Here is a 27904-nt window from a genome sequence, read left to right as displayed (position 1 = left end):
ACCCCTCTGATCAGGGATTCAGTTTGCTGTACTTGATTGATCCTCTCTCCAATACCTGCCTACAATCTCATCTAAATTTGTGTCTTTAGTTTCAGACTCGCTTATGAACAGAAGGAAAATAGAGTTGCATCGAAGCCACTAATGTGCCCAGTATATCCAGTGTACCCACCCTCTTCTTACACACACCACCACTACCTACATCCAAACACTGTATCCGGCCCATGAATTACTCTCATGTACGTATGCATCATTATGTCAGCGGTGCAGTGGACTTATAGGAAACAATCAGGCGGAAGATCTCATTGACGTTGCCACCGGAGGGGTTACGTCATCTCACTCCTGTTTCCTGTTTCTCGCACCACTTCTTTGAATTTTTCAAAGAACTGAAGACTCTGACACACAAACACACAGGCTTCCTTTAACACGTTGTTTGACTCAACTTAAGAGGAAATCTACAGATGGCTTAAAGCCGGAATTCTTCATCCTTTGTGTGACTTTAGTGGTGTCCTCGCCTGGTGATGACTATTTTGTGATCATCTGACTTTTTGTTTTTCAAATAAAATCAACTCTCATCTGAAGTTGATTGTTAAATTCCTCACTGTCTACTCTTTCACCATGGATTTTGTTTTGGTGAGTAATTCAAATCAGATGTTTTATTTTATTTGGAATTCACGGTTGTTTCAGGGATGATTTAGCTTCTATGAGTCGGTTTTAGATCTTCACTCATCGTTACAGTATCTGTTGTCTCTGTACTGCTGTTCCCATGAAAGTACAACAATCCATTATTTGCTAAATAAGGTCGGTTAAAGGCGTTGTTTAAAATTGAAATGCTTATATTTATTTAAGAACTTGTCATTTGTGTATTCTTGGGTGACATTAATCACTGCAGAGCATCGGTGACTCTGGAGGATGTTTACTGTCAGAGAGAGACATACAGAATATACGTACAGTCTCACTGGTGGTTTCAGTTTTTACAATTAAGGCACAGCATGTTGCTTCTTATATGTTTCTGCAATACACTGAGGTTGTTATATGTTACAAGTTATATGTGGATGAGTAAAGGGATTAATGCGGCTAACTGTCATGGTCTTGCAACTCCAGAACAGCAAAGCCTACACATTTAATAACATAATACATGTTCTTGTTTATTGGGATTATCTACGATATTGATTAATCCACAGATTATTTGATTAATCATTTGGTCTGTAGAATATCAGCAAATCTTCAGATGTCTTGCTTTGTTTGATCAGCAGTCCAAAACCCAAAGATATTCAGTTTACTGTCTTAAAAGACAAACAGAAAACTGTCACCATTGAGCAACTCAATCCTCAGACTTTTTGCAATTATTATTCAGTTTTGGTTGGTTGACTAATTGATTAATTGACTCATCCTCAGCTCTAAGATTTACATACTGTATATTGACGCGTCTGTGACCAAAAATATCAGGGCTTGTTTCACAATGGCTGGCAGATTTAACCACTTAACCTCTGAACCACTGTAAAAAAGATGATCACTGAACAACAATCTCACAACCCTGTTACACCGAGCTCTCTGATTTGTTCCCAGCTGCCACTGAGCAAGAGCCTTTTTACCAACAACCTTGGCACCCGCTGCCATATTGTTTGATCAGAGGTTTTTGATAATCTTCGAAACAGTTATTAATCCACATTCAGGGTGGTCTCCAAGAAGGTTAAGATCAATAACCTTTGCTGCTACACTGTTTTAAAAAAATGCAATTTCATCTCAATCTCAAACAGCTAAAGTATACATAGTCCAGCAAGGCTCAACCAGAAGACTTGATAAGATCTGGCAAACCTTTCTGCTCTATTTTCAAAATTGGACAAATCCCCATTAATGTACAGTTTATTTTGTCTCTTTTCCTCTCTTTGGCGTTTTAGTAGTATGTGTTTATGTATAGGACGGATGTAAAATATTTGAATATACATATGTAATAACTTGAAGACCTGTTTGGTATCTTAGGTGCATGGAAATGAAAAAACAATAGATGCCCGTGAAATGACTTGATGAGTCGTATTGAGCCATGTATCCACTACAGTTGTCCTTTTGTATGGCAGCTGTAATGGCAAGGTGTCAGTTGATTTGTGAGCATCTTCTTAGCCACACTTCAAACCTCGTTTTTTTGTTTTAGGTACTGATACTTGCCTACCTTTCTGCTGGACAGAGTAACAGTGAGGTTACAGACAAAAAGTGGAATTCATGTTATAAAATTTGCCCGCCTGGTAAGTTAACAAGGGGCAGTATGCATTGGCCTTGTCTATTACAATTTTAGTGGATTAACCACATATGAACTCATTTCCTTTCTTCTTTTTTTCACTGTTTCCCAGGATATTATAAAGTTGATGATTGTGATGATCCAGGCGCAAACTACAGATGTGAAAAATGCGGCAATGACACATTCACAGAAATAGAAAACTTTATTACGAAATGCCTAAGGTGTAGCCACTGTGGTAGTAAGTATCTTCTTCAAATACCTTTATAAGGCGATAGAGACACATGCCGTCAACTTGTGGGATATTATGTAAAATTGCATTTGACCGAGATAATAAATTGGATTGACATTTTCTTGTTATTTAAATGAAAATATTATGTTTTTTTGTTGCAGCTAACATTCAACTCTTTTCATGATGAGATTCACTTTTCTGGTATCCAAGGAACATTTTATGTTTGATAAGTTAAAACATAGTGCAAAGTAGTAGGTTTAGGCTGTATATCTGAGGTTAGAGACATTGTTCCGTGAAGGCAACATGGAATCAGCATGTAATCCTGTGGCCACCTTGGCATGACTCGATGTTTAATGCTTTGGATTGAGACAGAAACACTGTGTTTTGTTTTTTTCCCCAGATCATGAGGAAATAATAAAGCCCTGCACCTCTACCAGTAATGTGGTATGTGACTGTCAAGTGGGATACTTCAAGTCTGACCAGTGTCAGCCATGCAACTGTAATAATTGTAAAAGTAAGTGAAGTCAAAGGGAGTTAAAGAGCTGGATTGGCAATCACAGCTGCCTTATTGAATAACATCCTGGCTTATTCAATATACCCGCGAAAGGAAACTTACTTTTTTTTAAACTCTCACAATTTAATTTTTTTTAGAGTTTGATGAACATCCTGAATTCAAAAACAAGTGCCAGCCCTGCCAAAGGTAGGAGATCTTACAATATGATAGCTGTCTAAAACAGACATGTTTAGATTGTCTTTGGTGCAAAGTGGAGAGTGCACACAGACCTGCAACTTCAACTGAAGGCAGAAAACAGAACATTTGCTATATTTACCTATCATAATTGCTTCTTTTTTTAATAATTTTATGCTTTATGCATTTTCTCGCACACTAGTAAATTCAGTTTGTGTTTCTCTGTCATGTTAACTGGACCAAACCTGACAAAAACCCTTTCTCATTGTTTCAGTAGTTTAATCAAGCAAAAATGGCAAGGGATTTGTTGACTCCAGCTTCTCAAATGTTATAATTTGCTTTATACTGTTTATATTATTTAGAATTTGGGTTTTTGACTGTTGGGTGGACAAAACAAGACATTTCAAGATATTTTTAATAAGTAAACAAACCCAAGACTTATGACAACTTATTTTTCTTTTAACTGCATTTTAGTCTTGATATAAAATGTATCGCCGTTGCCAAATGAAGCATGGCATAATTTCAGGTCAAGGGGCATGTTATCTTCCTGTTAGAGCGGTGGAAATTTATGCCATTCCGTTGCAAATTTACAGATTTGTTTTTCACAGCTCTTATTAGACAATCAGTTCCTGTGGCTTTACTGAGGCCCTGCACTACTTGTGCTGAACAGTTTGGCTGCAGATGTTAAACGTCTCAGCATAAAGGCAGTTTTGTTAAGACTGTTAGGGTAGCCCCACTAATAGTAATAATCATTTAAACACACACACACACACACACACACACACACACACACACACACACACACACACACACACACACACATTAAATGATATCAATAGTCAGGTGCCCTTAAGAATCATTGAAACGGGTTTTTCTCTAACCATTCCTTTTGTTCATACTGGCCATTGAAAGATCACTTTCAAATGCACTTTTAACGTAAGCAAAAAGGGACCAAATCCATAGTCCACAAATTTCCTTCTTTTGTTGCTATACCTCCTCTATCTCAGCAGGGAGACACTCTCCAGGCAAACACAAAGAGGACATTTTATATTAAAATGACTTACTACTTTTGAAGATATCTACTTAATTGTAATAACTCGGACTGTTGAAGCGTGAGCTAAACCTTGGAATGTATTTTCAAACAGAGCAAGGACTGTGGATTTTGTCCACTATCACTTACATTGGGATCACATCAAGAAGGGACTTTTTAACGTCCAGTATGAAAAAATACAGCAAGTAAAAGTTCTGATGTTCATTAGAGCTCCTGACTATTGTTTTAAGACTTTAACGATTTCAAAAATCCTTTATCGAAATATAAATGTGTTGTCAGATACCTCTGTTGTCTATATTAGTCTCTTCTTTTTTTCAGCTGTTTGAAAGATCCAGAATGCACGAAGAAATGTCCAGCAAATTCATTTCCACCTACAAATTCATCCACAGCTGCAACTACATCTACAACTACAGCTGCAACTACAGCTGCAAGAACCACAACTTCAAACAACACATCAAATCCTGTTGTGAATCCAGTTCCTCGTAACTGTTAGTGCTAACTATATACTGTACTTTAATTAACATGTGAAGTGACAGACAGAATAACTAATTGTTCCATGGTTTCGTAGTTCTGTGACCCATATGCCCAAATATACTTTATACTCACATTAGCTGTGGATATTTTAGTAAATTTAACAGAACCTGATTAATTTGGTTTTGTGCGGTAAGCGTTGAGTATTATTCAACTTATCCTGTGGATCAGACAGAACTGATCAATTTGAATTGATGGGTAGTGGAATGATGTCAGTGTTTCTGTGTGTCCACATCAGTGAATGACATATCCTGGCTGTTACTCGTGGTGGTTCTGGTGACACTTCTGTTATTCCTTGGGCTCCTGCTGCTCTTCGCCAGGAGCCCCTTCAGATATCCAGACAGTCTCTGCTGGTGTGTGAACAAAGACCTGGAGCCGCCTCTCGAGGACCCCAACTTCAACGGTAACCACTGTTGGAATGTATCTAAGCACCTTTACTTAAGTGCAGTTTTGAGGTTATTGTGCTTTACTTGACTCTTTACAGCTCAAGTTCCAAGTTATTTTAGAGATCAGTATTTTAAATAAGAAAAAACGTATGATCAGCTTGTAAATATAACACAGTGTTATATATTTAACTACTCATGAACATGAACATTAAAATGCTTCTTACACATGACTCAATCTTTGATGATAATCCACTATTATAATACATAATAATTTAACACCGCTATTAGCCATTATGCCTATAAATTAGTACTTTTGATATACTTTACATTTAGCTTTAAATACTTCTGTACTTGAATGGGCCTTTACTTACATGTGGAGTGTTTGTGGTATTGTTACTTGTGCTTAAGTAAAGTATCTAAGTACTTTTTCCACTGCTGACAGTAATAGAAGTAGCTACATACTGGTGCTTGGGGGTTTGGTAGTCATCCACTGGAGAGATTCACACACAGTAAACAAATACTATATATATTGTAGATATGCCTCAGAAGCTGTGACACAACACACATTAATATAAACTCTCTATGATTCCTTAAAAAATTAAAACATGCACAAGTTTAAAAGACATGTATTGCCACAGAAGGTATTTTCATTTAACCAAAAATATATTGTTTACTGAGTGTCCTGTTTTTAATAAATGTGCTTTCTCAACTGAGCACATTCAAGCAGGAAGCTTACTGATGATATCTGCTTTCCTCCAAACAGAACAAAGCAGTCATCAAGGCGGAAGCCCAAACACGCTGGTTTGTGCTCCTTTATGCATTTTGTGTTCTGTTGAGATTGAGATCTAGGTTGTAGCAGTACTGTAGGTGGACAGTCAGAGGGCTGTGTGAAAAAACACAATCAAAAAAGGTCAACAAGAGCAAAGGTGAAATGTTGATCACATTTTGTAGTTAAATTGAACTAAAGCTGGGATTTTTTTTTGTGTGTTTTAGAAATAATGAAGAATTTCACCCATCACTCTTTAACATTTAAGAGATGTGATCACAACAAAGATTTTGACTTCCTTTTTTTTTTGTCCTTTCAAGACATTAAACATATCTGAAAATACTCCTATGATGACTCTCAGCCAGATTCCAGCCAGGCCAGAATATCCAGCCCACATCAGTCCTGTAGACACTGAACACAAAGGTAAGATTCAGTATTTCATGCCCGGCTACAATGCACAGCGTGTGAAAGACTTGGTTGGAGAATTTTTCAATATTTCATATATATATATATATATATATATATATATATATATATATATATATATATATATATATATCATTGTTTCTCTCCTGGTGCAGAACCGTCCCCATGCTGCCTTGCTATTCTACTGAATGGGTTTAAAGGTGTTAATTATAATAATTAACAGTCAGGATTTCGAGCACAGCATCGAGACTGCTCTTGTTAAGGTCTTGACTTACAGCCACTGAAACACAGACAGTGGAAAAGTGGACATGGACTACTTTGTGGCAATCGCAAATTTCACATTTAATCGTACAAACATGACATGGAGTTACCAAAGGCTCCATTCTCGGGTGTCTTACCATAATCATGCAGACAACACACAGATTTATATAATGATGCCATTTTGGTTCCATACAGGCTCTCAATAAGTCTATTCAATAATTCAGTCATTTAAACAAGATAAAACAGGAATATATCTCCTTGGACCTGAAGAAGAACAAGTAAAAGTGTGTCCTCAGCTTCAGTCGCTAACATTTAAGACTACAAAAAAATCTAAAATAATGTATAATCTTAAAAAGAAATCTGTCAGTGCATTGACCTGCACTATTATATTTTCCCTTCTGCCTTTATAATGGAAGGTCAGAAATCATCTCATGATATTATCACTGCTACTAAAATGAATGTCAATAGCGTCATAGGAGACATGCATTAAAGGCAGCTCGGAGGTGTTATGAGTTACTGAATCAAGCTGTAATGAAATCATCACCCCCTATGAGTAGAGCACTCTCCATACTGTGGTTAGATGTGAAGGCAGACTCATATTTATCAAAGAGACATTGTGCTTCATGAGAGTAAGAAACTACTTTCTCCACAACTGCCAAGAAATATTTGTGAAATTGGTCTGCATTAGAGTCAAGTCAAGACTTCTTCAGGAGTGTTGGGGTGTTGGGGTGAGCGGGCTGTTACTTAGAAGTTAAGAGAAACTGGTAATTTGAAGGAAGGAGCAAACTACCTAAACCTTGCTATTTGAAAAAAGAAGTATGGGAGAAAGTGTAATAGATACATTTTATCTGAGATTTCAGAGAGCCTGTTTAGATAGATTAGAAAGAAGTGATATGAAAGGTATGCCATTAACGAAATACTAAATTAGGGCAAAAACTGGAAGCAAAGCCATGGGTTTATGTAGGACAAAATGACTAACAATGTCAAGAAAGTTGACATCAGATACATTTGTTTTCGGGAAGGATACATTTAAATGTCTTTGGGCATACAAGTATCCACTCTCCTGAAGTAAAGTGTCCTAGAGCAAGACACTAACTCCTTTACTGGTGATAGAGAGTATTGATACTTCAAATACAAATAATGCTGCTCTAACATTAATGCTGGGATTCCTATAGTTTGAAATGACTCTCTCATTCAAGGTAAAGTTCCAGTTTCTTTCAGTATCTTATTTACCAACTCAACTAACTCAACTACCACTGTTTTTTTATCAAAGAAATGTCAGAGCTTCTGTTTCATCTTGTATCCCAAGTACTGTATCTGAACCACAAACCCTTTCTCAATTACCATCATTGTTTAGCATCTACAATCTAATAATAGGTACCACAAACATGTGGATGTTATTGTTCATAGATGCATTTTGCTTCATGCAATACTTACTTTTTACAGCTCTATTCACCTGATGGTAAACATTTGTACTATTCCTCTGCTACCAATTTTCCAGAAGCTTTGGACTCTCTCTGAGGAATCAGGGTTAGATTATTTGTTAAATTATTGCAATTCCAGTGTCACCTCACACAAAGTCCAAGGTGAAAGGAAAGAGTTTTTGATGTTTCACACATCTCAACTAGCATCACTTGTCATCATGTCACTCATACCAAACAAAAGAAATTAAATAAGATGTCATGGTGAGACTCTGATTAGATGTGTTGTATTATTGTCAACTGCTGTGTTCCTACTTTGTGCCCTTTTTCTCTCTGCTTGTTCAGCACGTTATTTATCATTGATCAGCCTTGTGGCCCACAGTGTGAAAGTGGAAACCGGGAAACAGGACACCCTCACTTTTTCACACTTTTTCAGTCAGCAATTCAACATTAGAGGAAATGACACATCAGATAGTGAGTGCATGAACATCATGTTTGAACTCTTTTGAAATCCTCAACATCCACACATGTTCAGATATTATTTATAATAGAAGTGTGAAAGGTTGATGAAGCCACATAGATTTTCCCCTGCTTTCTTTTAACCTTTCATTTGCTCATTCTCAGAATCTTTGATTCTATTAGTTTCTTTTATCTGAAGCAAAGTACGGTGGATCAATGCTTCACTCTTGATAATGCCATTTAAGTTGTTACGTTCTAATTGACTGATACAGGTCTATGTTGGTAAACCAGATAAACCTCTGAAAATACTGTACTTTTGGGAAGACCTTATGTTGTTGTTTCTGGCATTTGTGGTGGAGCTGAAAACCCCCTTGTGTTTGTAGTGCTGTTGGTTTTGTGGAGGATTCATTTCATGAAATGGACATGGTGGTTATCTGCTTTGCGTTTACTGTCAGGGAAATTTTATACGGTGGACAAATTAAAAGGAAGCTGCATCCAAATGTTGTTGGCTGTCCTGTGCACTGTGTTGTTCTGAGTCATGGTGTTGAGTGACTTGACTGTATGGATGCTGGATGTTTTACAGTACGTTGTTTTATCCGCCTGTGTGATTCAGTGTTGATTCAGGATAAGGCTGCTGTTATTCTGTATTTCCTTGTTGTGAACACGTGTTAGTCCGTCCCTCAATACTTTCTGACTTCCCTACTTTGTCTTTAGCACTCAGATCCAAGCCTATTGGTTCCTACAGAAGAGGTACATCTTACAATACCTGCTCATATAGATTTCATTTTTTAAGAAGGTTCAGTAGTTTCTGCACTCTGTTATTTTTGGCAAACACTTCTAAAACAGGAGGAACTACACATAATGAATAAGTGAACGACAACTAATGTCACATGTAACCCAGTACAACAGTGTGGAGCTCTATGGCACATGGAAATAAGCTAAATTAAGCTTTGGCAATATATGTTTTTAGAATCAGTGTATTGTTGGTTTTGGTCTTTCCATGGGATTTGTTGATAATAATAACAACAATAGAGAATATCACCACACTTAGGCTTTAATAGCACCTGAACCTTTACATAATGAATGTAGTCACTGCAGGGCTGATCTCCTCACATGGTCTACTCAAATGCCTCTATACAGTTTCTGTATCTTGATGACCTTTTTAGTTTAGTTTGAATCTGGGTTTACAGTTGGCCAAAAAACAGACATCCCGCTCTCGCAGCTGACGTTTTTCCATGGCCGAGTTTTCACTTTCCTCTTATTGTCTGTGATTCTCTTCTTCCAGCCACCACACAACAATCGGATCGCTGGACGGCCATCGTCCTCTATGCCATTATCAAGGAGGTACCCTTGCGTAGGTGGAAGGAGTTCCTGCGTCTGCTCTCTGTGACTGATCAGCAGCTGGAGCGGGTGGAGCTGGAGGCCGGTTTGGGCCTGGGCTCCATGGAGAGGCAGTACCAGATGCTGAGGCTGTGGAGCCAGTGTTCCTCTGCGAGCCTGAACGATGTCTTCTCGGCCTTGCACTACATGGATTTATCCGGCTGTGCCCAGCAGCTGCAGGAAAGCCTGGAGAAGCTGCAGGTTGCAGGCCTGAACTGAAGCAAGGTTTCACAGCCTGCAGAAGTTACACAGAACATGGTTTCAATGGGGCATTCCAGGACACCTGAGGCCACACCTGGGGACATTAGTGCTTCAATTGTGGACGCCAGTCCCTGTAAAGGACGTTTCTAACTGTAGCTACTACATGGTACAACCACAGAAAACTGCAATTATGTCACAAATGACTCATACTGAGTAATGCAGATGTGTATTATAATCAAACTAAGAGTTAAATGGCAGTACGGAGCACTGTGGAGATCCTGATAGGCCCAACTACAATTGGGGTATTTCCTCTTCTACGATATCTTTTGGTATTTGTATCATCAAATGCACTCCAGATAAGTGTATAATGTTTCCCACTTGAGTGCTTATTGGGTTGAGCTTTTATTACCTCCAGAATGACACTTAAAATGCAGAGTGTAGATTTGTTGCTGTGCAAATTCAGTTGCAGAATTGGGGAAGTGGCTTCCTCCAAGGCACCAACAACAGTAGCATTTTTCAGAAGCACATCATGGCGTGTTAATTCTCAGGCAGAACTCTAGTAATCTTTGTGGAGATTTAAAAAGAAAAAACTAAAAGGGAAATCACATTTTATACTGTCAAAACGCCCTCTATACCACACCACTTAACCTCCAGCTTGTCATGTGCCGTCTCTTAAATGCCAGCAGTTGAGGGCTGTGGTTTTAAAGGAGAATGCTCAAAAGTAAAGTTGTGTTACTTTGTGATTGCATATGTGTGTAAGAAGGGAGTAGTGAAAAGGAAGATACGTCCTTCTTTGAATTCTAAAGAAGAAGATTTTTTATACCTCCAGAGATTGGTGCCTATTTTTTTTTAGTCAAATTCAAGACTCCTCTTCAGTTTAATTATTTAAACTGTGTGAACATTTTAGTGTACATCAATGATGTTTGAGCAGCTCGTCTCCGTCTCCTTTGAGAATGAAAGTTTGGTGTAATAACTCAGCTACTCATTCTTGTTGCGCACCCTTGTAAGGGAAGAATACTGAAATCCCCACAGGACGTCAGATTTTCAGTTTCCTGCAAATAAATGGTGTCAAGGTGCAGTAGGCTGGGTTTTCCCTCACCACACATAGTCCATCCAAACGGTTGTGGTGCTGGGGTATCTCACTTTGAGTTTTTGTGTGTCAATTCAGTTCCTGGCAGTAAAGGACTTTCCAGTAACTTAAGTTTATTAATGAATGTTTAAATATGAATCTAGGTCTGTGGTTTGTGGCTTTGGGCCTTGAGACATATGTGTGTGTGTGTGTGTGTGTATATATTTTTTATAATTATTATTTTTTATTTTGTTACATTTTACATATTTTAATACAAAGCTCAATGAGTGGACTATTATACTGAAACTGTCAGGGTTAGGAATGTTATCCCTACGTGGTACAAATGTGTAGTAGGCCTAATACTGTAAGAGCCTCAGTCAGGGTCATCATAAAGAATAAAATTCTTGGCCACAAGGTGGGAGTGTTGGCTGAGTGTTTGAACAGCAGCAACTGGTGTGCAGTTGAGCACGTCCCAATATAAAGAAAATGAAGGCAGGGTGCTTAAGGAGCTTTTATTCTTGAGGTGGATTCGACCAAACTCATGAATTGCAAATTCTGCTTCAGCACAAAGAACAGCTGTCCTACATTGTCCATATTCTTTGTCTAGAAAAAGCATAGGTCCCATACAGAGACACGTTTTTCACATTGGCAGACATACAACCATCTGAAGTTCTGACAGCAGGGTTAAATAAACATTCACGTGTTTTTGCATAGTAGCCCACAAACACATACTGATATGCTGCCAACTATAACTTCTGATGAGGAAGTCATTTTTACAACTGTACTTTTTGTCCCCAAGCGTTTTATTGACCGATATACCAGTAATATCGGGCATCCACGCAATTCGTGTTGATGGGAGAAGTTGCAGTTGGCACACTTTGTTATCGAAACATCGAAGGGGAAATAATGAACGCCTTTCTGGAGGTATTTCAACGTATTTGTTTATCACTTTAACAGCGGTTTCACGCTTTCAACATTCCTAGAAGCGCTAACAGACTACTTCTGTAAAGGAACAGATTTGTATCGCCGACTTTTAAGCCGTTGAAACAACGAGAGGCGTCTCGTTCTGGGGGCCTGTGGTCTTCCTGAAAGCACGAGACGAGCGTTAGTGGTTTCCATTGGCAACCGGACCCGTGCTCACAGGAACAACAGCTCGCGGCCACAGCACAAAGCCACGAGGAGTTTACTGTGAAGTGAAGCTAGTTTCGGTAAGTTTGTTTTATCTGGTTGCTATCTCTGTGTCTTTCCACTTGCGACACTCTAAAAAAAAACTTTGCTGCAGCTTTTGTTGTGTGCGTGGACACACCGTGTTGCCCTGGCAGCTCTGGGACCAGAGCTATTAAATTACACCAATGGGGCACAGACAGGCCGTCTGCTCATGGGACCTTCAGGAACAGAACATAAACTGACACCGTCAGGGATTTTATTTGGTTTCGCTCAGGTTTTGGTGGGTCTACTAAAGCCAAATGACCAGGTAGGCATGGGCTCAAGAATGCAATACATTCCCTCTAAGAGGACTATTGCGTTTTCAGAGTGCAAATCATCATTTTAAAAGTAGGCATTTCATTCATTTGGACCACATTTTTTTTCCACTTACATTATTTGTAACATCATATTAATGCATTACAATTTTTGCTTTAATAATGTTTTCACGCCAGATTTCGCTACTGTAAACTGCTTAAAATACACTGCATGCCAATATATATATAGTTTATATATAGTATATCGTTTTTATAAAGCTTAATTTGTTATTTTGCAATGCGGGTGCAAAGCATATTAAAACGTTCAAACATGCTTGATTGAAAGTAATTAAGTGTTTCTTGTTATTATAAGAAAATATAGTGCTGTTGCTAAATTGGGAGTTGCATCAGTACTACAGTCACGGTTAAACAAATGTAGCAAAACACCAGTTCCAGCAGTAAAGTAATATTGAACCAGTTAATACAATTAATGATTGCTGGATTCCATTTAGCTGCTTCAGTTTCAGGTTCATACTGTCACATTGTCCCGGTTTACTGGGACGCCTGAACAGAACAGCATCATCGTTAATGTTCTTAGTAACACCTGCTTTTCCTGATATACCAAGTCAAAAGTTCTGTTGTGAAAAATGGCTATTGTGCAACGTTTCGACACGTTGTGCCGAGTATTGATAACTCTGCTATATTAAACATAGTAATTTCCTGAAAAATAACTCATATCCTCATTTCCTGTTTTGTAACCATCAGGTGACATCAATGCCGTCGTCGCTGTGAACCGGTGAAGGGAGACGCACGGATAGAGAGGGCCTGCTGCCTGATCATGACTGCTGCGGTTCGACCTGGTGTCAATGTTTCAAAGCTATGTGAAGATGGAGACAAGCTCCTTGCGGTTGGAGAGCTGGAGAGAGCTACCTCTCTCTATTTGTCGGCCTTTCGGACTCACGCAACTTCCACCGTTACCCACATGCGGAAATTGAAGTCAGGCCTGGGTGGGGTGATCTCAACTTTAGAAGGTTGGCTTGACAGTCACGGGGAGAACCACCCCGCCGAGGGTCTTAACAAAGGTCTTGCGGCTGTGTTTCTCTCCACACTCTGCCCCAACAATCTGTCAGCCACCATTTTCAAGATGGAGTCTCTCCTTCAGAGTGGCGGCCTTGGCTGTGAGGAGATTTTTGCTCGCTGCACTGCTCTGCTTGAGGGGATGAGAAACCCTCACCCACAAGATGTGACTCACATAGTGTTGGAGGTAACTCGTGCCCTGGCCTGCTTGTTCTCAGAGCCCCACAGTATCACAGGGTTGAAGCTTTACCTCAAAGCTTACCAGAGGAACAAATCCGAAACCGTCACTCTGGTGAACAGCAGACAAGCTCAGCACCGAAGCAAAATAGTGAAGGCCTTTACAGATCAATTACTGCTAATACACCCCTCTTTAATATTTAACAGCGAGTGTGCAGTGACAACAAAGGACAAGGATAAGCTAGATGTGGAGACTTCTGCAACAATTATTGGGTTTTTATTGGCTATCTCACCTGGCAGTACAGAAGTGCAGGAACTTAATGCAGCATATTTGTCTTTGACAGGCAGGTTTTGGGACAGTGCGGATGTGTACTCTGCTCTTTTGCATCATGGTAATTGTCAGAAAACCGGGAGTAGTACAGACAAGTCATTCCAAGACCCTCCTGAGAGGAGAGCTAGACTCCTAATCAGTCGAGCAGCTGCCTGCTTGTCGGCAGGTGGACGGACTGCTGAGGCTTGCAGGGATCTGGCGGAGGCATTTGAGATGCATCCTGCCACGGCCCGAATTTATTTTCAAAAGCTGTTCACAGATCGTGGTACAGGGGTGGCTGCTCGCAACCATCTCCGTCAGCAGGCAGAGCGGGGCCTGTCTGGTTACAGAGAAAGGGTCCTCATCCGTCCAGACCTGCGATCCACCGAGGGAGTTGAGCTCCTGGACCCTGTGATAACACAGTTACGGACTCTGTGCTATTTGGAGCCCGACGGAGGAGGTAGAGAGCTGCGGGTGCGACTGGCCGACTGTCTCCTCCTCAGAGGGGAACACAAAGAGGCCCTCTCTATCTGTAGCCAGCTAGCTGCTGCCCGAGGTCAGCAGAGCTATCAAAACACGGTGCAGGTTCTTCGTGGGTATGCCAGACTTCTCTCAGATGACGAAAAGGGGGCGTTAGAAGACTTCAAGGCTGTGATTGAACACAATACCCCCCACCCGTCCAGCTGTGTGCGGGCACTCTGTGGCAGGGGGCTCCTGCGCATGATGGGCGGGTTAAACTACCTCACAGCTCTAGACTTTGTGACAGCCAGCATGCTGCACCCCCAGGAAACGGCCCAGACTGTTCGCTGCCTGGTGCCATGGAACTACCGGGGGCTGCTGTTTACTGTTTTACTGGAGCAGGGGCGAGTCATGCTTGAGGGGACGGGAGGACACAAATCCAAGTCCAGTTCCAGTGAAGACTCCCGACAGCCCCAGCAGAGGGATCAGCCGCAGGCCCCATCAAAGAGAGACAAGGACAGAGCAAGGTATGATGTTGGTCTCTCAGCAGTTTGACATGCCACAGAAGGAAAAGCACAGCTGTAAATATTAAAATGAATGATGGCTGAATTCCAAATACCTGCTTCGGTTTCAGGGTCCCGGTATCGTGCATGCCTTTTCTTTGTCACGCTGGCATGACTTACTTGGACAAACTGAGCCATCCTTAATGGTAGTAACACCTGTGCTTTTCCTGTCAATCAAAATGTGTGCTGTGAAAAAGGCCTTTAGGTGCGTAACCTATCCAAAATTGGAAATTAGCTATGCAATTTTTGGAAAAGGTATTTAGTTCTGTTTATATTTCAGGTATGATCTCTGTTTTGATGAAAATCCTCGTTCATTTTTTCTCAATAAAATGCATTTTCTTGGTGTTACACTTTCTTCTGCTCCGTGCATTAGGACTCCTGCTGGTGTCCAGTCTCTGGCTGGTCTGCTGATGGAGCTCCAGCCGGGTGCTGATGGGTCTCAGATCCTGGCAGCAGATGCCTTGTACCAGCTTGGCCGGGTCGAGGAGGCCTACCGGCTACTTCTTTCCATCGGGCCGACCGGTCCTAGGGCACCCATCCTGGCTCGACTCGCTCTGCTGCAGCTGCACAGAGGCTTTCTTTATGACACCAATCAGGTAAGTAGGTTTGTGGCAGTGGGTCCCAAAGATCCAGGGTTTGTTCACACCTAATTAGGAACATTAAAATGTAACTATTATTCTTTGTGAATATTAACAATTTTGTGATTGAGGCCATGTGAAGATTTTACAAATGTTTCAATCGGTGATTTCACAATCCTAGCTGTAGTTTCTGCACATATAGCAGACACAGTTATCCATTGAAGATTTCTGTGTGACAGTATTTTAAACTTTCTGTTATTTCCCTGGTGTTTATGTGTTACACGGGGCACATTTGCATGAAAATAGAGAGGCCTGCATGTGTCACTCTCATTTGTTCTACTCTTACATTCAAGAAATAAGAAACCACAATGACTCATTTACAACCATGCTAATTCGATTTTAGGATTTGTAAATGAGTTGATGTAACCTTTGTCAAACCTGGTGCCACAGCAAATCTATACTTGTCTCACCACACCAACCGCAGGACACAAGAAATATTAAAGCAGTCTAGTCAGCTGTAGCATCACCAGCATGTTCAGCACTAAAACTATAAATCAGTTGATTCATTCGTTATCATAAATTAATTTTAATTTTGAATGTTTTTTTAAATAGAGCAACATTTAGTTTATTACCTACAATTCCACCTGTATGTTACTCTCATAAACTTTACAGAGCTCTAACCTACAGCTATAGCTTACAGAGGTGTGACTGTGAATTTTCTTTTGCTTAGATATAAAACACATTAATATTACAATTTTATTTTGGGGGTGTAAATTGAAATGGATAGGCCTGGTTTGCTTTAAGCCATAAAGACATTTTATTATTTTTAAACTAAGAAATGTTGCAACACATTGTTACCACATAATAGAAAGACAAAGTAGTGTGTAGTAGGTGTTATACATTAATAGTCTAAGAGTGGTCTCAGCCTCAAATGATCCATTGAACTGAACTGAATACCATAATTTTGTCGTTATTCTGAAGTGATACAGTTACAACACAGTGGTGTGTCAGGTCAGGTAGCTTAATACATTTACATCTTTTACAGTGAAAGAGATAAAGATTACATATCCGTCTCTGCAGCTGCTGAAAAAGCTCATTCAGTGCGGCGATACGAGCTGCTTGCGCCCCCTGTTGGCGGTGGCTCAACAGAAGGATCGGGCTTTGCTGCAGGGTCACTGCCACTCTACTGCTAAACGAATCCTGGAGGGCACGCGGGAGGAGAGCGACGTCAGGGAGGCTGTGGCATATCTCTCCATCGCTATCATCGCCTCTGGTGATTAGAATTTGATTGATGACATATTGATGTTTGCTATTGGACTGATTCCGATTGTTGACTTAATAAATAGTGGGTAATACTTTAATCTAGGAAGGATTAGTGGGATAAAGAGAAGGGCTGGCACAAAACAGAGGCTTTGTTTCTGTGTTTTAACATTCAAAACGCAAAACAGGGAGATTGGCTCTGTATTATTTAAGTAGAAGAACTTGAGCAGAAGCAATTATAACACTCATCACACATGTGTTTGAATCAGTGCTTCATTATTTGGGAATATGGAAGATGTTAATGCCGTGAATGTTGTTTTTTAAGGTGGCGAGGCAGCAGAGTCTTTGCTGGAGAGAGCGAGGTGTTATGCCCTGCTGGGCCAACGAAAGACAGCCATCTTTGATTTCAGTGCCATTTTGAAGGAGCACCCAAAACACACCCAGGCTCTCTGTGGAAGAGGCTTCACTTATCTCATGCTGAACCAACAAAAGGTGCTCTTGAGTTGAAACGCTGTCAAAACCTATACCGTAGCTCGGAGCTTGTACTGTATTTTGAACATTTCATTCCTTTTCTGCGACCTTCTTTAGTAGTAAAATGTCAATATATAGTGGCACCTGTAAACTGCCAGTATCGCGCTTGTTGATCAATGTGGGCAGGAAAAAAGAGGCAAATGCTTTATCATTTCATGTTGGCAAAGAAGTCAGCAAACCTAACAACAGGAATAATTTGAGCAAAAGGGATCTTAAAGAAACACAATAAAATTGTGGCTGATAAGACAGATGTATTTTTGCGTAGAAGTGTCTAAAGCAGCTGCAGGCAGTATTTATGTTCAGTGTAAATATAAAATTCAAACGGCTTCTTCCCCTCAGGAATGCACTCATGATATCTTGGCAGCACTTCAGATAAACATTGACATAGTCACCAAAGACATCCTGTCACTCAAGGACAAGGCACGGAAGCTGGTCTGTGATTGGCTGCATCAGTTCTGTCGGACCAATCTGTCAGACATCCTGCTTGCTAATGCTGTCCCCTGCCATGAAGAGCAGCTCAGAGAGGCTTTTATAATAGGTGGAGCTCTGATGAAGACTGACTGCAGAGACCCCAGATGGCATCTCCTCTATGTGGACACACTTATAGCCAAAGGTGAGATGGGCCAAACTTGCTGCTGAAATTCGCAATGGGATCCTTGATGTCATTGGAAATGGTCTGGTTGGAGATAATAGTTTAAGCTGAGTAGTGTTGAGCCTGGTGCCCCTTGTTTACAGTCATCTTTACTCCTGATTTTATGGGCCATCTGCTCCAGGTGATGTCAAGGCAGCAGGCACTCATCTGTGCCAGGTGTTTGGCCAGGAGCCGAGAGACGCAGTGGCCCAGGCCAGGGTGGGTGTGGTGGAGGCCTGGCAGCAGAACTACCGGAGCGCAGCTCGCAGGCTTAGCAAACTGACTGAAAAAGATTCATCAAGTCTGGTCTTCTTGCTGGCCCTGATCCCATTCAATCAACGAAAACACATGGCACAGGTAAGCCTACACGCAAGAATCCTAGATTCAGTTTAGAATGAGCGCCATTGCCAGAGTTGTTTGTGCTAGTTATAGATAGAGAGCAATATAGTCGAGTGTTGCCAAATATGTGCTGTCTAATTTGTGGTGTTTTCAATCGTATTAGTCTAAACTGAGCTCCTCTTTGATTCTGCACTTTTGCTTTAATCTCCTCTGTTTGATGTTTTTACAGGGCATCATTCTTATTTACTTCACTTGCTTTATGTTTTAATACAGTGCAGACTAAAATATACAATAAAAACTAAATTAAAACAAAGCAGTCTGAAACTGCAGTGACACCTCCATCAATTTAGGAGGTTCTCACTGAATGTATCCCAATGCATATTTCATATGCTTAAGATGGACAATAAGGTCAAAAAAGATGGAAAGGTCGGCGTAATGTATGATGATAGAGAGCATTAATAGTTGATTTAAAAAAAACTTACAAGACAGGGCAACTTTACATGATCTGGCTAACTTATTGTAAATTAGGAATATTTAGGTATCTATAAGTTGCATATGAATTGCTCGGCTTCTGTATTGTAACAGGCTGCAGCACAGGAGGCCAGCAGTGTGTCATCAGGTGGCCAGTGGGACCAGGCCCTCACACTCCTGAATGTGGCAGTACAAGCTGTGGGCAATCACAGACTCCAGTATCTTCGCCAGCGGGCTGCCTGCTTCTCTCAGCTGGGCCTACACGAGCGGGTCGTAGCTGACCTGGACAGAGTTATCAAGAAACACAACGGACCTGACTCCAGCTGCTCGGAGGATTCTCAAGTCTGGGCAGAGGACCTGTGTCGACGAGGCCGCAGCCTGGTGCTCTGTTCCAGAGAAGGAGCAGCTCTGGAGGACTTTAGTCGGGCCTTGGATCTCCACAGGAACCAGGCCATCCAGTGTGTGGAGGCTGGTCTGGGGAGGGTGCGTCTGGCCGAGTGCTTCCTGCGGGGGGCGCTGCAGCACTATGGGGAGCAGCAGCTCAATAAAACCTGGACAATGATTGAGTGTGGCCTAGTTGTGGACAATGAGAACGCAGAGCTCCGCAGACTGAGGGCAAGGGTCAAACGAGAAGTGGCCAGTCCCTGCAATGTCAACTAGTGTTGATGGTGAGAACCAGCTGAGCTCACTTGATGTAGCCATGTCAGTGACTGTAGGAACGATCTAACTGATGAGAAATATTCCACAATTTTATAGCACCTTTGATGGTTCTTTGGAAGTTTGTAGCATTAATAACAGTGTTTGTTATAGTATTCATTAATATCTTTATAATTATAGCAAATCAGTATACTGGATATGAGAGGAGGATGTGAAAGGTAGCTATTTTCAATCCCTTATTTTATTAACAAATTTAACTTTGGCACTTCATACATTTTATAACTGAAACATCAGTAAATGGATTATTGCAGTAATGTGAACAAAGCTGGATTGTGATGGTCAATATATGGTATGAAGAAAATCATGTAACATCAAATTAAATATAGTTTAATTCAAACAATCACACCTAGATAAGATATATAAGAAAGTGCCTCATGTGCAGGTTTTTATGCTTTTGAAATGGAGAAGGCACACTTTTCTTTAATCATATCCATGACAGAAAACACAATTTAGAACACATAAATACATAAATAAAAGTAAACTTTGGAATTCAGTCTATTCCACTTTAAAGCATGATTAAACACAAGAACAAAATTAGTACTTTAGTATTCTTCTCAGTGCACCTGAAGAAGGACTTTAAAAGGATGTTGAATATAACATTTATGTATGTGCAACTTGTGTTGAGAAGTTACATGTACTTTGGTATTATGCCAACACAGTAATGTATTGCGGTTCCATGTTGCCGAAGTAGGATTTCTCCCACTCACTCATGAGATCGAAATGCAACGGGCGATCACAGAAGTTGCAGGAAGCTGTGGCCGGGCTGTTGAGCAGAAGCCCCGCCTCCTGCCACACCTCCACCAGTTTCTCTGTGAATGAAACATAGACACTCATAAGAATGAACAATTAACTGCCAATATTTATTTCTCTTTTACTTCTCTGCCTTAGAATTGTATCTCTGCTCATTATAGCAAGCACACACCAAGGTTATAATGTTTAGTTTAGCTACAAAGGGACAACAATTGAAAGATCCCCACGAGTATTGTCATTTTTACTGCATTGAAGTATACGGTGACAAGTGGATGCCAAGAGACTTATATGCTCACTGAGGACAAATATAAATCACTTGTACCAGCCATTCTCCCCATTTAACTTGATTGAACATTTACTAGAACAACTCTGATAATTTCGGTAAGGATCCCCACACTCACCCACAAAGTACTCCATCATGGCGGGGTTGTGATGAGGAGACGGAGCCAGCCTCAGCAGCTCCTCACCACGAGGCACTGTGGGGTAGTTGATGGCCTGAACATAGATGTTGTGTTTCTCCAGCAGGGTGTCACACACCTTGGTGTTCAGCTCAGCGTTGCCGACCTAGAAAATGGTTCATGAAAGTTGATGTGAGGCGTTCAGTGCATGCTTTTTATTAAACACAATCAGGTCATACATGAACGAATCAAAGCCATTATTGTGATTAACAGGGCCGATAGATTGAAGATCATGCCACTGGAAATATTATAACAGTTTCCATATAATCATATGATGCACTTGAAAAAATAAATTGCAAATTGATTAATTAAATGTGCATTTAAATGACGCATAAAAAACAAGATAGTCCTAAATTACTTTACAAATTGTATCACAAAAAAATGGTATAACAAAAATAATTAAGTTTGAATGGAAATTGAATTATTTCAATGGCTTCTAATTGCTTTTTACAGATTATACATTGGATCATATTTAAACACTGAACAAGTCTAATTATTGGGTCGACACACTCCGGTCTCCATATGTTCTGTGTTGTACTTGCAGAGTTATAGAGGACTAAACACTGCAGATGTTTTGACTTGTCATGGATGTAAAGACTCAGGTGTTTGTAATTTCATTAACAACGGCTCCGTTCCATTTAAGTGTCCAAGTGTCCCAGTAAGTCAGCCAACATGCACAATACCAGGACCCCGAAAGTGAAGCTAAATGGTGTTCAGCCATCATTAATCTCATTACATAGACAGCGGTACTCATAAAAATGCTACAACTTGGATGTACAAAATGGCAGGTTACCATATGTTTCTTATTCATCATAATATTAGGTTATGCCTACAATCTTAAGGTAGATACAGAGGAATGCTGTTATAAGTACCAGAGCTGTTTCCTAATGATAACATGCAAATACGTTGTCATCCAGTTCATATAATAATATAATTCTCTGTGACAATCATGAGATAAATGCATTGTTAATATCTCTCTGGACGTAAAGACACTCTAACAACTAGAATATAAAGAGTGTGAGCTGGTGGAGTGAGATATGGTAGAGGAGGCAGCAGCACTGCTAAACCTTCCTACCCGTATGGGGATGATGTGGCTGGGACAGTTGACCACAGGTAGGCCCTTATCCATCAACAGCTGCCTCATGTGTTTGACGTTCCTCTGGTGAGATCTGCGGAGCACCTGCCCCTCAGGGCTCTTCAGGACCCGGACAGACTCCAGAGCTCCAGCCAGGACCATTGGGGGCAGGGCAGTGGTGAAGATGAAGCCAGCTGCGAAGGAGCGCACCGTGTCAACCAGGGCGGCGCTGCTGGCGATATAGCCTCCAACACAGCCAAAGGCTTTGCCTTGAACAGCAACAAACAAAGAGTATGTGAGGTGAGGAAGTAATCAGTAAAGGGAGGTGCAGTTATTTAAGTACAAACATAACACAATAACCTGAGTATATCTACACTAATACACTACCCAACAGTGCATGAAGTTGTTCTAATAATAACAGCAACAATACAGATATATAACATATACAACAATATAACAGTTGGAAAACGACCATTCTGCATATAGTATTTACTTTTACTTTCAATATATATTTATTAATGAGACTTTTACTATTTTAAATGCTAATTAATTGTGATTATGTATTTTTACAGTGTGGTATTGCTACTTTTACTGAAATAAAGAATCCAATGGATTCTTTCTCCAACATAAAATATGTCATGCATTATTACACATTTTATATATGCAAAAAATTAATTGTTATGCATTATTATGCATGGCACATTTTGTCAATATATTATGTTGATAATGAAAATAAACTTTTACTATTATACCTATAAGTCTCAAATATTATAGTTTTGTAGTGATAAATGATCATTGTTTCAGTGTAAAAGAATGACATCATAATAATATATCAAATTGTACTGTGAGTTTTGTGTACTGATACATCACTTTAATTTGCAATTTCAGTTTGAGTTTATCTTTTTCTTTATTGCCAAGAGTTGTAATCCAGGATAAATTACTTGATATGTGCCTGACAGGGATTTTAACCTAAAACACTACAGTTGTCATAAAGCTACACACTGCCCCGACTGGCGATGGTTTTATCGGTATGACCAGAGAGGGAGTAGAGCCGGCACCCAGCTGATAAAACCTCTGGTTCTTCTGATGAGAGCTCACTCCTCTCCTGCCCTCATCTACCAAACTCCAGAGCAGTATCATGCTTGTTGAGAGATATTGCTGCCGTGTTGGCAGTATGACAGTGTCAGTTAGGGCAAAATGGGAGTTTGGCCAAGAAAAGAGTTAATCTAAGACAGTTGAAGCCGTTTGCCTTGCCCTTTCAGTGTCTAATAGTATTTTTCATCATACCTTTCAAAACAAAATAGAGATGAAACAAAACAGTTGGCTTACTTGTCTAAAAATGTCAAAGGGAGAAGAAAAAGATACTCACCTAAGGTCCCAGAAACAATGTCAATCTTGTGCATAACGTTGTCCCTCTCTCCCACTCCAGCTCCATGGGCTCCGTACAGGCCCACAGCGTGAACTTCATCAACAAACGTCAGAGCTCCATGACGATGAGCGACATCGCACAGCTCTTCCAGAGGACATATTGCACCTGAAAGCACCAGAAAATAAGGTGTTATAATAAGAGTTGTGCAATATACATTATACAAAGAGCAGGAAATGCATTCATCAAATGTCATCACTGTGTAAAATCTAGATACTATATGTTTCAAATGTATGCAGAGCGATATTTGCACTATTCACAAATATCGTTAGCGTTTATATTCACACATTTAAAAAATCCTACTGGATATGGTCCAAGTCATCCATTCAGGGTACTTACATTTTGTGCTTCATGGAGCTGTCAGCGGTGTAATATTACACAGAGAAATAGAGCTGAGGGGGGAAAACTATTTTCTCTCATGGATTGACACTGATGAACTCATATGTAAATTTATGTTTCTCTTTTTTTATCTTAAAGCATTTCATTATTAATACTACAAATATATTTTAGCTTAACTTTGAGCTGGATATTTCCATAACCACACAGCCACCAATGTATAGTAAGCTAAGATAACTCCACTCTTAAAAAGACACACATTTATATATATTTTTCTTTTTAAAACTACTGTATGCATCATATGACTCAGATCAGTCAGAGTAAATATATATCTCTGAACTCTTGATCAAATTGATTTATATCTAACCTAATATACCCACTTGAAATCAAAATGATCTCCTCTATCGTTCCATGTTAACGTTTCATAGTACCCACCGTCCATTGAGTGCACGGTCTCGAATGCCACTATTTTAGGTGTCTTGGGGTCTGAGCGTTGCAGCAGTTCCTCCAGGTGTCGGCTGTCATTGTGGCGGAAGATGAAACGCTTGGCTTGGCTGTTCCTGATGCCCTGAATCATCGATGCATGGTTCCCTGCATCAGAGTATATCTCGCACCCTGTGTGCCACAGTGAAGACACAGTGAGACCAGGGGAGATAACTTCCCTCTAAACAGTATCAACCCTCAGATAGTATCACTTTATTCTACAATGTATGAAACAAGAAATATGGGTCAGAGGTCAGTATTCACCTGGCAGCATCTTAGCCAAAGTGAAGAGGGTGGAGTCATTCGCCACGAAGCAGGAGGAGAAGGCCAGAGCTGCGTCTTTCTGGTGTAGCTGGGCCAGCTCCTTCTCCAGAGACACATGGAAGTTACTGGTGCCTGAGATGTTCCTGGTGCCACCAGCTCCTGCACCGTGCCTTTCCACAGCATCTCTGAGAACATCAAGAACGAAATGATAAAACGTTTAGCTGACATAATCTAATGCCATGGAAGTTGTCAAGTGTCTTGTATTCAGAAAGACAGTGAGAATAGATTGACCCCCTCATTGACATCTAAATACAAATGGTGCAATGGTTTGTTCTTTTGCCAGAGCTTTAGAATCAAAATTAAACTTAAGTAACAAAATTCAGGATTGACTGGACTTGGAATTAAAACTTAATTAATTAGATTAGATTAATTTGACATTTGCCTCCTTGAGTTGGCTCGAGACCTGGCAGCAAAACCATTAAAGAATCACATTTTGACCTGATGCAATACAAAAAAGGCAGTGACAGGGAGGTCCTTGAACACAATACATCTGCAAAAATGATTAGGCCTCTTCATTAAAAGGCTTCATCTCCACTATGTAAAAAAAAGACACTATTAAGACAGCTTTGAAAGGAAATGCAGTCAGACACCTGAAAGACGTCCAAATGACAAACAAACTCTCCTTTTACCTGATAGCGCTGAGGACCCGAGGGTGCCGACTCATTCCCAGATAATCATTGCTGCACCAGACAGACACCTGGGAGCCTTCCCGCCCAGAGACGGAGTAATCTTCAGCAAAGGGGAAGACCTCAGCACTCCTGTTCACGGTCTTGAAGACTCTGTATGTGTGATCATTCTTTTTCTCAGAAATCTTCTCAATGAAGAAGCGGTCATAGTCGTAGCTGGGGCCAACTGCAGATGTGATAGTTGTGGTTTTGAATCAGTGACAGCATTCAATGAATATCTAATCTAATCTAAAGATACATGTATTATTTAATAGGTAACATTAGAGGGTTTGAACTCATTTCAACTGTAAAACATACCCATGTTGTCTTTGAGGAGGTTGGTGACAGTGTTAGTTTGAGCTGATGTTGGGAGGTTTGAATCCTTTAAACCCTTCAACAGAGAAGTCATCAAACCTGTGCAAGAGGAGTGCAGGTTAGTTAGTGTGAGATGTTACTATTTTGTCTTGTACGTTCGCATCATCACATGATAATTCTTCCTACCTTCTGGGACGTCCTCCTGTACTTCAGGGCTGGCTTGGACTATCCCAAACTGAGAGGTGACAAAGGGGCAGCCTTTCGATACAGACACAGCCACCTGCGTGGCCCTCTGAGCAAACAGCCTCCTTTGGTCCAATGTGGTAAGTTGGTGACTCTTCTGTTTGCTGGGTGAGACGCTCACCTTGGCCTCCAGAGAGGCTGTGCTGCTCACACTGATCTGGCGAGCGATGATGGGGCATTGATCGGCCAGAGACATCAAGGAGGCTCCAGTTCTCCTCAAAGCTGGCTTAGGCGCAGACTTTAGGAAGGGGCAGTGATGAAGGAAGGCAGCCATTGTACTGCAGCTGTTCTTACGCTGAGTTAGGACAGAAGATAGGGAATTAATTTGATTCCCCAAAACCTCCGAGGCTTGTGCATTAAATCTGTAAAGAGTGTGAATATCATTGCAGCCATGACGTGTAGAGAAGTGTAATGTTTTTACGTTTGCCTAAGAAATTGTTGCTCAAAACTCAAATCTCATCTCTTTTTATAGTAGGTTGATCAAAATGTAAAATGAGGATGACTGAATTTGAAACTCCCATCATAGTTACAAAGTTAAACATGTTCAGAGGGGCCAGAAATGTATGCAGTGGCTCAGTTTAGCTACAGAGAGCAGTCGGTGCCTCCTCCAGGGTGCGGCAGGTTCCTGCTGCTTATCTTAACTCTGCAGGCACTCAAGTACTGACGTCATCAGTTGAGGCTGATATCAAATAATCCCCCATTAAACACAGCAGGGATGCATCTACTTCTTTTGATGAATAACTTTTATTTCCCTGCTGTTAAGATTTTCTTCAACTCAGAGGACAAATTTAATGTTGAATGTAATTAATAAGAACCAAATGATGAAAAAAATATTCCTGATTCCAGATTATAATTTACCGATGAGGACGTCTATGTGTAGTTTATGTTACAAACAAAGACCAGCTGTATCACTTCCCTCACAATCTCCTGCGGTCAGCAGATAAGGCAATTCTTGGAATCTGTGGCTTTCTCTTGTGGTTAGATGTTATCTTTTTGCTGGTCTGTCAAAGACCGGAGTCTTTATTAAACACCACATGCAGGTCAAAAGTTTTATCTTAGTGATGTCTTTATCGTTGTTGAATACGTTTAACTATTAATCACGTGCAAAAAAAAGACACATATCCTTTAGCTATATGCTGTAGTATCCACATCTCATGGTTCTTCTCATTGACTGTCAGAAAAAGTAATTTAGGGATGCACTGTGTGTGTGTACAAATTACTGTGCATTCATATAGTGTGTTGTCTACTACATGGATGAATAAATAAAGCATGAATAAATATTAAAATGTATGATATATTCCTTGCTGTATCATGTAACAACATATATTATGTTATATGGCAGTCTATTAAACAATAACACTGATTCTAATAATACTCATGATAGTAACACTACTACTACTAAAAATCTAAATAATAACAGTAATGCTGATAACAACAACAACAACAACAACAATAATAATAACAACAACAACAACAACAACAACAACAACAACAATGAAACAGATGAGAAGTTAAGAAGCTCACCTGTTGACCTGCACTGAGGACGAACTTCAGAACAGCAAATAGACAGAAGGTCAGAAGATGTCAACAGTTATTAGTCAGATGTTGAACAGCATTATGCAATCAGCTCTGCTGTTACAGGTCTTAGCTTTGGGGGCCACCCAGGGAGGTGTGTGTGTGTGTGTGTGTGTGTGTGTGTGTGTGTGTGTGTCCAGTATGGGAGGTGCAAAGATGCTGATAGGGTTACATTGAGGTTGGGTCACTCTCTGTCATGTAAAATGACTTCATTGTGGTCATTTCACTCTGAAGTCTGAGTTGTCAAAACAACGCTTCTGCATTCACAAAAACGTATATTTATAATAATAATATTAATTCTAAGGTCACTTTAAACTTTAAGCATTGTAACCTTCCACAAATATTTAAGTGAAGCTATAGGTACTAAAAGTAATATAATAATGTCTCTTTTAGTGATAATAACTATTTTAACAGCACCCCAAATAACAATTATTTTAACAGTTAACACTTGAAAATGACAAGGTAAAAATGTTAACACACACTGGTGTTTAATTTTTACTTCTTTACTTAAGATTTCATTCAACTCTTTTTTCTTTTTTTGAAAATGAACCAAAACACTGACAACGAGGACAATCTAAGG

At 40.2% G+C, this 27904-nt stretch overlaps 3 protein-coding genes across 4 annotated transcripts; 2 read left to right on the top strand and 1 right to left on the bottom strand.

Moving 5' to 3' along the window:
* Positions 1 to 451: 451 nt before the first annotated feature.
* Positions 452 to 11515, top strand: si:ch211-112c15.8 (tumor necrosis factor receptor superfamily member 1A). The gene is given in 11 exon segments (XM_068733163.1): positions 452 to 630; positions 2150 to 2240; positions 2346 to 2471; positions 2863 to 2976; positions 3114 to 3162; positions 4520 to 4689; positions 4971 to 5135; positions 5882 to 5919; positions 6205 to 6307; positions 9737 to 10032; positions 10035 to 11515. Coding segments are annotated over 11 exon segments (1251 nt in total). The 5' UTR covers positions 452 to 615; the 3' UTR covers positions 10119 to 11515.
* Positions 11516 to 12107: 592 nt separating this feature from the next.
* Positions 12108 to 19890, top strand: ttc34 (tetratricopeptide repeat domain 34). Of its 2 annotated transcripts, none has more exons than XM_068733212.1 (8): positions 12108 to 12309; positions 13327 to 15111; positions 15521 to 15743; positions 16806 to 16998; positions 17311 to 17477; positions 17856 to 18129; positions 18290 to 18504; positions 19072 to 19890. In XM_068733212.1, exons 2-8 carry the CDS (start codon positions 13400 to 13402, stop codon positions 19615 to 19617), a joined length of 3330 nt encoding a protein of 1109 aa, XP_068589313.1. In that variant the 5' UTR covers positions 12108 to 12309; positions 13327 to 13399; the 3' UTR covers positions 19618 to 19890. The 2 variants fall into 2 exon arrangements, with proteins under 2 accessions (XP_068589313.1, XP_068589314.1); XM_068733213.1 differs by lacking the exon at positions 12108 to 12309 and adding an exon at positions 12533 to 12575.
* Positions 19891 to 19985: 95 nt separating this feature from the next.
* Positions 19986 to 27418, bottom strand: alas2 (aminolevulinate, delta-, synthase 2). Its single transcript, XM_068733214.1, has 10 exons — positions 27274 to 27418; positions 25693 to 26044; positions 25510 to 25605; positions 25156 to 25378; positions 24467 to 24651; positions 24155 to 24334; positions 23327 to 23491; positions 21958 to 22226; positions 20826 to 20988; positions 19986 to 20483 (listed from the first exon to the last, which is right to left on the bottom strand). The coding sequence occupies exons 2-10, from the start codon at positions 26021 to 26023 to the stop codon at positions 20320 to 20322; spliced, it is 1776 nt and encodes a 591-aa protein (XP_068589315.1). The 5' UTR covers positions 26024 to 26044; positions 27274 to 27418; the 3' UTR covers positions 19986 to 20319.
* Positions 27419 to 27904: the final 486 nt, after the last annotated feature.

The sequence above is a fragment of the Cebidichthys violaceus genome, unplaced genomic scaffold (assembly GCF_023349555.1).
Source record: "Cebidichthys violaceus isolate CVI_PGR_0920_01 unplaced genomic scaffold, fCebVio1.0.p SCAF_6, whole genome shotgun sequence".
NCBI lineage: Eukaryota > Metazoa > Chordata > Actinopteri > Perciformes > Stichaeidae > Cebidichthys > Cebidichthys violaceus.
The sequence above is the reverse complement of the archived record's forward strand: the minus strand, read 5'-3'. Positions and strand labels throughout refer to the sequence as shown.

Bases quoted from the DNA above. Each gene is read 5' to 3' on its own strand.
- ttc34 (XM_068733212.1), top strand. From the start codon at position 13,400: ATGACTGCTGCGGTTCGACCTGGTGTCAATGTTTCAAAGCTATGTGAA. The intron at 16,999-17,310 runs GTGATTAGAATT...TTGTTTTTTAAG, and splicing joins CATCGCTATCATCGCCTCTG to GTGGCGAGGCAGCAGAGTCT. The intron at 18,130-18,289 runs GTGAGATGGGCC...CATCTGCTCCAG, and splicing joins GGACACACTTATAGCCAAAG to GTGATGTCAAGGCAGCAGGC.
- alas2 (XM_068733214.1), bottom strand. From the start codon at position 26,023: ATGGCTGCCTTCCTTCATCACTGCCCCTTCCTAAAGTCTGCGCCTAAG. The intron at 25,606-25,692 runs GTAGGAAGAATT...CCTCTTGCACAG, and splicing joins ACAGGAGGACGTCCCAGAAG to GTTTGATGACTTCTCTGTTG. The intron at 23,492-24,154 runs GTGGGTACTATG...TGGTGCTTTCAG, and splicing joins GACCGTGCACTCAATGGACG to GTGCAATATGTCCTCTGGAA.